The sequence below is a fragment of the Neofelis nebulosa genome, chromosome 3, assembly GCF_028018385.1.
Source record: "Neofelis nebulosa isolate mNeoNeb1 chromosome 3, mNeoNeb1.pri, whole genome shotgun sequence".
NCBI classification, from domain to species: domain Eukaryota; kingdom Metazoa; phylum Chordata; class Mammalia; order Carnivora; family Felidae; genus Neofelis; species Neofelis nebulosa.
Window position 1 is genome coordinate 64,196,753 of NC_080784.1, and position 11,600 is coordinate 64,208,352.

Genomic DNA, 11,600 nt, shown 5'->3' on the forward strand with positions numbered 1-11,600 from the left:
AGTGTGCTTTCTATGTTCAAAAGAGCATACTGTTTTAGGGAAGCCTGAGTGCCTCAGTTAAACATCCAACTCTTGGTTTCAGCTCAGGTCATGATTTCACAGTTCTGAGTTCAAGCCCCACTGACAGTGCAGAGACTGCTTGGGATTCTCTCTCTCTCCTCTCTCTCTCTGTCCCTACCCCGCTTGTACACTCTCTCTCTCTCTCTCTCAAAATAAATAAACTTACTTTTTTTTTTTTAAAGAGTACACAACACCAAAGGCTCATGCAGATTTTTTAAAGGTCAAAAATTTTACTAAGTAAATTTTTACTGATTATCTCTAGAACTTTTATTTAATGCTTAAGAAGCCACCTAATTTTTCTACAATGTCTCAAGGGGAGGAGTCTAGTTATAGCAGACAACAAACACAGCAAGCCATTACTGAAACGTACAGGTGGTGGATTCTCCATTAAGCAAAACTGGATGCATCACAATAAAGCATCAGTGTATATATAAGAAAAATCCCAGTTCTACCCCTTCTTGTTGTCACACTTCTGGTATGCTAGCATGCATGAAATCAACACTGACCTTCAATACAGCTTTGTTTTGTGATGCACCATTTTTTGTCTGTTTGAGAAATTTTATTTATTCCACAACCATTCTCTGAGTGGCCACTATGTCTTACACACAGTAGTAAACATTCAGGATAAATACAATCCCTGCCCACAAAAAGCTCACAGTCCACTAGGAGAACACAGACCAACATTGGAAAATACCATAATAGAGGTAATAATAGACTGAGGAATTTATACTTACTATTTCATTTAAACATCAGATTATTGTCATCTCATAGGTGATGAATTTCAGACTTAAAGAGAAGTTAAGTAATTCACCCAAGAGCAACTAATTAAAACTAAGAAGAGATGGAAAAGAAAAAAAAAAAAATAGGAAGAGACAAAATTTGAACAACACCCTCCTGACATCAATGTGTGTACTATAAACCTTTATGGTACAGCTATTCAAAGAACTATGGAAAACAAAGAATGGACCCCACTGAGAGTAACAAAATGAGGGAGGGGTGAGAAAGGAGGTTTCAAAGAGCTTTCACTCACACTGAGTCTGTAAAAGAATAAAGTATTCAGGACCTGAACAGTTTCATTATAAACTTTTTGGAAAAACAAGTTAGTCTGCCAAAGTAAATCCTGGGATTGCCCTGGATTTATTTAGCTACCTGAAGGAACAAGCATAAAGACATTCGCAAATAACGATGAACACTTTCACTGTGCTTACTGAATGAAGCAAAAGAAGATGTTAAACTGAAGAAAAGCAGAAAAGCCTCATATTTGAAAAATCGATAAAAGGCAAACGTTTGTGAACAAGAAACAGTGACAAGCAGGGAAAAGTCCCCCTGGTCTGTCAGCTGGCCTTGTGCGGTACCATCAGAACAGGTAAGCATCCGTCAGGTGTCACGTGGAAACACGGCCAAGAAGGCCTTCTCCAAATGAGCAGAGCCAATGGAGCACATTTTCCAGACTGACTGAAAGAGAAGATTTTTAACAAATTAGCCCGTCTTCTCAATAACTAGAGGCAAGTGACCTCACTAAATTATTTGCTATGTATTCTACTGCTTCGGCCTCACAGCAACCCTACAAGGTCTGAGTTTTTAAGTATTCCTGTTTTAGAGATAAGAAAAACAGGTAAACAGAAATTGAAAGCACAAAGCTACTGAGGCTCCCGGGTGGCTCAGTCGGTTGGGCGTCCAACTTCAGCTCAGATCTCACAGCTCATGAGTTCGAGCCTCTCATCAGGCTCTGTGCTGACAGCTCCGAGCCTGGAACCTCCTTCATATTCTGTGTTTCCCTCTCGCTCTACACCTCGCCCACTCACACTCTGTCTCTCTCTCTCTCAAAAATAAATAAACACTAAAAAATTTTTTTAAAAAGGCATAACGCTACTTCCCAGTAAAGGAATTGGAACGCATTTGTTAGTTTAACCTTTCCTATCAAAATTATCTGTCCTATGATTGCCTCAGAACCGTATTTCTCAATTCAATAAGCATATCTAAAGACTTTACACAAATCACTATGCTAGATGTTTATGGGCAAAAATAAAAAAGGAAAACATATGCTCTCCATCCCTGAGGAACTCCTTGTATGAGTCTCTCAGCTACAGAATTGCCAAACTAATCCTGCATAATATGTTAATGAATGATAATGTACTAATGCTTCTGTGCAATACTAGTTCCAAGATGAGTTCCTTGGAAAAAAAAAAAAAAAAGGGAGGGTTGGGGGAGGAGAGCCCTTGGGGAAAAAATATTGGAAAATACTGTATAGTATACATCTAGCTTGGAGATTTGAAATATAGGCTAGCTTATTTAAGGGCTCTGATAAGGCTTGCAATATACAAGCCTATTTATTTTTGTTTACCTAATATTTCTCAAGCCAAGCTGACCAAATGTTCCATTGAATATACTTGGGGGAAAGCTAGGTTATGTGTAACCCTTTATGGGGCCTATTTTTGTATTTGTCACAAATATCATTCCCAAAGGAAGTAACTGCAAATGTGGGGATTTCACCCCTAGGGTATGCCAATAAGGGATGCTGGGAGGTGATTCCTTTGCCATCTCTCAAATCAGTTTCCATAAAAAACTGGTACTGAGCACAGGATATAATGTTAGGGGCCAGTCCCATTTCCTTGCTTCCATAAGCCAATCACACGTCAATCAAATACACAATTTCTGGCAAGAGCTGCAATGACTTAGGTCTAAAAATAACTCTTTTTTTTTTTTTAATTTTTTTTAAATTTTATTTATTTTTGGGACAGAGAGAGACAGAGCATGAACGGGGGAGGGGCAGAGAGAGAGGGAGACACAGAATCCGAAACAGGCTCCAGGCTCCGAGCTATCAGCCCAGAGCCTGACGCGGGGCTCGAACTCACGGACCGCGAGATCGTGACCTGGCTGAAGTCGGACGCTTAACCGACTGCGCCACCCAGGCGCCCTAAAAATAACTCTTGACCATATGTGGTACACATCTAGATCCTTCTCCAGAATCTAACCTCTATGTTCACTAACTATAAGGTGTTATTCAGTTGTAATCACTTCCCATGAATATATAACATACTAACTTGGTATGAAAAAGGCCATACAAAATAATCAAAATCCCCACTTTGTTTTTAATTTGGACAGAAATTTTGCCAACATTAAATGTTCCATCACAATATTTGGCAAATGAATACTGGCATTCGTACACTTTCAATTTTAACAGATTTTGGAAGGAATAGGTCCAAAATAATCATTCCAGCCTTTGAGAGAGAAAAATCTATGCTCCAAAGAATGTTTCTAAGATAGCATTTTAGCTATAAATCAGATTTACTTCCCAAGAGCCATCTTAAACTACATGTAAAAGAATTCACGTCTTCTTCTTCAAATTAGTTTATTTCTTCAAATGCACCAATCTAAACTCCAGTTCAACTCTGGGAGGAGTGGTCTGGGAATAAAGATTCATTGCACAGACATAAATTAATACTATAGGTTTCTTTTATGAGTATTGTGATGATGGATATGCATGCTTAGGAGAGAATATGTTTGGGTTTGAGCACATGAGTCCCTAGGTGTAGAAATATTTTAAAAGTATAAGATATAAGCAAACAGGAAGAAAAATAAGGAACATGACAAGTCCTGGAAGGTATCGTATGGAAGGGAACACATCTAAGAATCTAGGATCAGCCAAGAGCCCAGTTGGAGGACGCACTCACTGTTAACCCAGCCCTCATTCTAGTCCTGCATCTGGGGTCCAGACTCACAAAGTGTGAGGAGATGAAACTGGTTCCAGGACTACTTGTGGTTCTTCTAACTGAGGATGGCTGATACCCACAACCCTCCTCCAATACAGTTTTGTGGGTCTCCAAGTGATACAAAATAATAACTAAGACCCAACATTCAACCAGTCAAGAATCAAGTTGATTCCTCCGGTGCCGCGACAGAATAAATATGGATATTCCTTGCTGATCAATTCAGAATGGAACTTTCTATCCCTTCTGATGAATTCAAATGCAGAATATCTGAGAGAATGAATCATTTTCAGTAGAGAAGTTAGAGCTCAGCCCACAGCCTAGTACCAAGCAAGTATGATGGTCACTTCTTTCTGCTCAGAAAGACAGTTGATGATGTCAACCAACACCTTCCATCCATAACCTGCTAATCTAACCAAGTAAACCTCTTACTTGCCAGTTCTACCACAGGGAAAGTTTTATGTGTACTGTAGATGTTGTTTTGTTTTGGGAGAGCTCTTCTATTATAATAACTAAATCCTTAGTCATTTGCTACATTTTTCTAAAGTTCATTTTTTTTAAGTTTAAAGTTCATTCGCTACAATTTTGATTAGGAAACTAACAAACGTGACACTTCTCTCTTACTGGAAGGTAAAATGAATATTGGCAAGTTGATCAAAGTCCTAATCAAGTAAATGAATTTGTTAACCCCAATATTATCTCCTACTAGCTTAATCAGAAATATTATTTCAGGGGTGCCTGGGCGGCTCAGTCAGTTAAGCATCCGACTCAGCTCAGGTCATGATCTTGCAGTTTGTGAGTTAGAGCCTGCAGCAGGCTCCGTGCTGACAGCTCAGAGCCTGGAGCTTTCTTTGGATTCTGTGTCTCCCTCTCACTCTGCCCCTCCCCCACTCATGCTCTGTCTCTCTCCCTCTCTCTCTCTCTCAAAAATAAATAAACATTAAAAAGTTAAAAAAAAAAAGAGGAAAGAAATATTATTTCAAACAAACAAAAAGGATACTTACAAGATGAAAATAGTTAAGACATTGACCTTAGATGCACAGGACTCTGTTAAAACATACATCAACTGCACATTTCTTGCCCTCTTGTCATCCAGTCTTCAGTAATTTAATGTTCCCAATCTCCTTTACCCAGTCCTCCCACACTGTTCTTCCAGTTCCTAATTCTCAATTCTCCAGAGCACAGCGAGTAGCTTGGGTATCACTTCAGAGCCCATAGAACTTGGCCCACTTAGCAATCAAAAAGAATGAAATCTTGCCATTTGCAACTACGTGGATGGAACTAAAAGATATTATGCTAAGCAAAATTAGTCAGTCAGAGAAAGACAAATATCATATGATTTCACTCATACGAGGACTTTAAGATACAAAACAGATGAACATAAGGGAAGGGAAGCAAAAACAATTTAAAAACAGGGAGGCAGACAAAACATAAGAGACTCTTAAATATGGAGAACAAACAGGGCTACTGGAGGGGTTGCGGGAGGGGGGATGGGCTAAATCGGTAAGGGGCATTAAGGAATCTACTCCCAAAATCACTGTTGCACTATACACTAACTTGGATGAAAATGTAAAAAAAAAAAATTAATTAAATTAAAAAAAAAAAAAGAACTTGGCCCACTTAGAGTGTGGGGTGCTCAAAAAAACAAAAACAAAAACAAAAACCAACAACAAAAAAGCATTGAATGCATCCATTTCTACCTCAGAATAAGTGTGCATATTTCTTTTTCATTTCTTAAAATATTTCACTCTAAAAAGAATTTGAAAACCATTTGAGAAAGGTGGATATTCTCCAACTTCCTAAGAAGTTATTCATACAAGTACTGTCAAACTTCAGTTTATTTATTTATTTTGAGAGAGAGAGAGAGACTGCAAGCACGAGAGCAGGAGCAGGGGAGGGGCAGAGAGAGGGAGAGAGAGAACCCCAAGAAGGCCCCAAGCTTGACAGCACAGAGCCTGACGTGGGTCTCGATATCACGAACCGTGAGATCATGACCTGAGCTGAAACCAAGAGTCGGACGCTTAACCAACTGAGCCACCCAGGTGCCCCGTATCAAACTTATGTATTAATCAGACCTCTCTGTTTACTAGTTTTAAAAATAAGACAACAGGCCCAAAGTGGAGTCATTTATGCTAAGCCCCACATCACCAAACCGAGACTTAACTTAATTACAGTTTTATCTGTTCCAGAAATAAAATCTTAAACCAGCCAATCAGGAACCACTAGTCAATCAAAACTAGTGATCAGCACTAGTTAAGGATTCTGCCTGATAGATCCCTACCATCCCCTAAAGGAAAGTAACCTTACAATAATCAATCTGCTTTTTTGCCTAACTTCTTTCTTCCCACTCCCTACTGCTTATTTTGCATAAAATGGGCTCATTTTGCACAACTCCTTGGAGCTCCTTTCTATCTGCTAGATTGGATGCTACCCCATTCATGAATCGGTGAATAAAGCCGATAAGATCTTTAAAATTTACTGTTAAATTTTGTTTTTTACTAGTTCACTGAAAATTTCTAACCTACTTATTTCCTCTTATAAGTGGTAGAGGGAGAAATTACCCCTGTGGTATTTTTAGTGTTGGGTCATAATAGGTCATTTCTACCTTTAAAAATACAATGGATGGGGCACCTAGCTGGCTCAATCGGTGGAGCATTAGACTCTTGATCTTGGGGTGGTGAGTTCGAGCCCCACATCAGGTGTGGAGCCTAACTAAAAATCATAATAAAATAAAAACAAATAAAAATACAATGGATAGACATTTGTATTTTGTTATTAAGTAATACCATGAACTTAAAGTTCCCTTCATTTAACAAGGAACTATAAAGCACATAATGTAAAACATTTGAGTTCACTTTTATAAAATGGGTTTGCTTGTTTTTTTGTTGTTGTCTTTATGAGGAATAAAACATTTTATTTTAAAACACTGTGTTATTCAACTAATGACTGAGTTCATTTTTTCCGTAATACATATTGAGTGCCTGTTGTGTGCCAGATTCAGGCTAGGTGTTGGAGGCATAGTCCCCCTCATCCACCAACCCCCTCCCTTCCGCTTATAGAGTTTGCAATCTAAAAGAAAAATTTGCAAATCTTGAAAGTCTATACGTTCCAGGTATTAAAGTAAAAAAATTACTGTTTTCATCTTCAAAAGCACATTGCATTCTAAGAGTAATATCACTTTAGAATATTATTTCTAGGGGCGCCTATGTGGCTCAGTCGGTTAAGCATCTGACTTCGGCTCAAGTCTCACAGTCCGTGGGCTCCAGCCCCGCATCGGGTTCTGTGCTGACAGCTCAGAGCCTGGAGCCTGCTTCAGATTCTGTGTCTCCCTCTCTCTGCCCCTCCCCAACTTGTGCTCTCTCTCTTATTCTCAAAAATAAATAAACATTAAAAAAAATTTTTTTTAAGAATTTTATTTCTAAACTTGAAACAAGACAACAAAAACATTAACATTAGCTTTCATATAATCTTGAAGAAACAATGTAACAAATTCTGAGGAACAGTCTCTAAAAGCAGAATAACAAAAGGTTCTTATTAAGCAGGCAACAGGAGACACAAATATTTAGATTAGCTTTATCTGTGCCTGGGATATCATGGCTTTGGTTATTGGAGATTTTGGCTATTTGAGGTACCTGGACTTTGGTTATTGGAAATAACCGAAAAGGAGTCATCGCATTTTAAATTTTCCTTTATTTTCAGATAATAGTAAGTAAGAAACTAATCTTCAAACTTTCTAAGTCTACACGCTGAGTCCTACTAGACCTTACTACATAAAATGTTTTCTAGGATTTCATTTTAGGGTTTTGACAGCAAATTTATTCAAACCTTTCCTCTTATATTAGCTGAAGGTAAGAATGTTTCCTGTTTGAAGATTTACTATGGATCAACCCATACACTCTGCATTTGAAGATCCAAGTGTCCCTATTAGTCACTTACTTTCATCTTTTTTCAATTTGATTCTTAAATATCATTATAAAACTATCCTGGCCCTACACTGAGAATTTTTAGCCTATTTTCTAGGTTTCTTTGTCATAAAAAAACAAACAAACAAGCATCCCATGATGATATTAGTAGGCCAGATTATTTTAACAGTATCTTTACTATCAGAAGACAGGCCTTATATCACTCTAAGAGTTACATCATTTCCAAAGAGCAGAAGCATATTGAAAAGGGCCCCAAGAACATTTTTTAAATCCCTTTATTGATACTAAATGAATCATATTTAATGTAAATAAAACGTGCCTAACATATTTAGAAAGAAGGTGCTTAAGAACGCCTTATGGGAATGTTCCTTATGGGAACATCAGCTGAAATAAAAACCTGGTCACAAACTATTCGTGTCAACTGGCTAAAGCAGGGGAAATGGGGTATTCCTTTTTTTCCTTAGGCCTTCTGCGGTTTCAAAATGGAAACGTCTGTCAAGAGGCCACTTTCGCACCCTGGGAAGGAAGACCTGCGTGTCTGCCCACCACTCCCAACCCCCCCCCCCCCCCGTGTTGCCGCTATCTTTAACACCCCGGGAGCACGCCAGCGGCGCGCATACCTAACACACACACACACACACACACACACACACACACACACACACACAGGTAGGGATGGGTATGCAGAGCCCGCAGTACCCAGTAAGCTGGTCCTCTGCAAATGAGGAAACGAATGATAAACGGCTCTTCCTCGTTTCCTCTAAGTCCCTGACTTTTGCACCTCGTCTCTCTACTCTCGTCTGCAAGGAGGACTGATGTCCTCGCTGGGGACTCTCAATTATTCTCCCGGGTCGTTGATTCGGCCAAGTGAACACCGCGTTTTGCTCGCGCGCAGATTCGCCTGCTCCGCGATCCCACCTCCACCCCGCCAGCCTCTCTGGCCCATGTTCACCAAAGGGCGAGCTAAGGGCTGGGGTGGGCTCGAGGCTGGGGCCGGGGGGGGGGGGGGGTGGGGGGGGGCAGGAAGGACCGCAGAGACGGGGGACCCGGCGACCCGCAACTCTCTAGGTCAGGTTCATCTCCATCGCCATCCCTCCCTGCACTCCTCACCTTCCACCCCAGCCGCCCTTTCCCAAAGGGCACCCGGGCCCCACCTTGCCCCACCGCCACCAGTCCACCCCTCTGCGGCCCTCCGAGACGCCCCCCCGAGACGGCAGGGTGCAGCGCCCTTACCAGGCTCATGGACACCGGGGTTGTCGGACAGCTCGATGACCAGGAGCTCCCGGCCCTCGAAGCTGCGCCCCACCGTGTAGATCCTGCTGATGGCGGTGCACTGCAGCCACACCGACACCAGCGCCTCGCGCAGCTCGGGGTAACGGTGGTACTCGAAGGAGATGCCGTCCTCCTGCTGCAGCCGCCGGCGCCGCCTCATGCCCGCGGCGGGCGCCCCGGGCTCCTGGGCTTGGGCGCCCAGCAGCCACCCGCAGGCGGCCAGTGCCCCGCACAGCGCCAGCAGCGCCCGGCCTCCTCTCGCGGCCATAGCCCCGCGCCGCCGCCGCCGCCGCCTCCCGTGCCTCGCTGCGCCCGCGGACTCTTTTGTCTGCGCTCGGCGACTCTGCCGGCCGGCGCTGCTGGGGGCGCCAAGTTCCGCAGCAGCCTCCTCCCGCCTCACCTTCCCGGGGCCACCGAGTGCGCGCTGCGCGCTGGGGCCACCCACAGGGGAAGGGCGAAGCGGCGGCTCCGGGCCGCACTACCGGCCGCCGCGCCCAGGGGAGCAGCAGGAGAAACCACTGCGAGGAGGGGGCCGGCGCCCGCGAGCAGGATTCGGTAGTGGTCGGGGAGGGCTGCTGGCGGGCTTGGCTCGGAACCACGTCAAACGCGGAATGGCGCAGGGGACGACGCAGGTGAAGTGACAGCTCAGGGCTGGGTTTGGGAACGTTGATGTCATTGAGAGACCCACGGCACCGGAAAAGTACCCTTGGGTTGCTGGTGGAGGCTTTTAAAGTAACATCTGTTCTAAGACCAGGGTTTCCATCTTGATGCACCGATAATTAGAGAATATTCCAGAAAAAGAAAGAAAGAAAGAAAGAAAGAAAGAAAGAAAGAAAGAAAGAAAGAAAGAAAGAAAGAAAGAAAGGAAAAGGAAGTATTGGCAGCCAGTTACCTTGTCCCTCTCATGGATCTCTAATGACTGCATTGATAGTCCAAACGCAAACCCAAGAGTTGGATTTTCATTTATTGCAAGGTCTTGCTGGAGAACAGAACATTGTGCACTTTGATTTAGAGGCTTAAGAGAATAAAAATGCATTCTATCATCTTGCAAATACTGTCTTCACTTGCGTTAAACACACATTTCTGGATTCTTTCAGGAAAAAACAGAGGCTGTCATTTGGCAGTTCCTGTGCCAACATCCATCTGTAACGCCCCTCTGGAAAACAAAGTGTAACGCTGGGGACAATGGATGTAGTTTGGCATTAAGATTAAATCTTTCAGGAGCAGTTTATTTGGGTAGTTCTGGCTCAGAGTTTCTTACTAGATTGTAACCAGGATGTTGGGTGGGACTGCTGTCATCTGAATGCTTGACTGGGGCTGGAGAATCTTTTCCAAGAAAACATTTAAAAATGAAAAGATGAAATTCTGTTATAGAAAGAAAACTCTGATCCTGAGAAATAATGTCTCCGGAACCCTCCTAAAGTTATTGTAAAAAATCTGTAATCATTTAGAGCTTTAAATGCCCACCCTTTGGACAAGATTTATGTTCCTGGAGCAACTCTGACATAGATGTGATTCTGAAGAGGTTGCCATTTGGATGTAAGAACTGTATACATCTAATTAAATAATCCATCGAGTACTCTAAACAAGCAGAAAAACTGGACACCGTGTGGGTCATTTTTCATGTTAGACACTTTTTTTTTCCCTTAACTTACTCTTTTTCCACCTGCCCAACAATGTATCACACTGAATAAAAACTTTCTCCTGGAAAAGGACCCAGACATTTAAATGATTTTATTGGATTAAAAAAAATTGCTTTGGGGTGCTTGGATGGCTCAGTCACTTAAGCATTGGACCTTTCATTTCAGCTCAACTCGGGATCTCACAGTTCGTGGGATAGAGCCCCACCTCAGGTTCCATGCTAACAGGGCAGACGCTGCTTAGGATTCTCTTTCTGCCCCTGCCCCCCCCCCACCCAAAATAAATAAATATACTTAAAAAAGAAAAACAGAAAAATGTTTCTGGAGAAACTGGTTCCACACCCCTCTGTCTACATTTCCTACAGCAGCATGGGTCTTCTTTTTTGGATTTCTTTTTAGGGGCGGGGGGAAGCGGCCACTGTGAGGACATATGCCACTCATTAGATTTGAATCCAGTCATGTTCCTTGTCAATGTACACAGAGCTAAGAACTGTATATTTTCCACCAGGACCAGTCTGTGCTTGATTACATAGTCCAGAAGTTTAAAAACAGAGTTATAATTACATTTCTAAAATCATGCCCAAAAGAGCAACCTTGGAAACCTAGAAAAAGAAAACGGAGAGGCTAAAACCAATACCTTCAGAAGTGGGAAGTTAAGATTTTCATGTTAGCAATTTAAGGTAACCACACTAATTTGTGGCTAGGTGGGGCATATCAACTAGTAACTATACACATGCACAACATAATATTCATTGAAGTCCTGTGTTGCCCTTTAGCTGTCTCCATAAACAAAGGGCGTGTTTTCTATTTTTTCCCAAATCTCATTTTTATGGGTTGCTTTTACTTGTTTTTAAGTGAGTGGAATGTTAATGGTTACGTGGTCTCACTTAAGGAGGAAATTTTGCACCTTAGAAGTTTATTTCCCTTGTATGGAAAACAAAAGGCTCTGATTGGATTATTCATTTGAGGACAAGCGAATCATCTAGAGAGTCTGT

General features: G+C 42.1%; 1 protein-coding gene across 1 annotated transcript in view; it reads right to left on the reverse strand.

The window, feature by feature from the left end:
* Window positions 1-9,559, reverse strand: part of CPE (carboxypeptidase E) — a 117,232-nt gene extending 107,673 nt beyond the window's left edge. The window contains exon 1 of the mRNA XM_058720953.1: window positions 8,927-9,559. Within this exon, the coding sequence (XP_058576936.1) occupies window positions 8,927-9,233 (307 nt within the window). The 5' untranslated portion in view covers window positions 9,234-9,559. The remainder of the gene's footprint in view (window positions 1-8,926) is intronic.
* Between the last annotated feature and the right edge of the window lie 2,041 nt (window positions 9,560-11,600).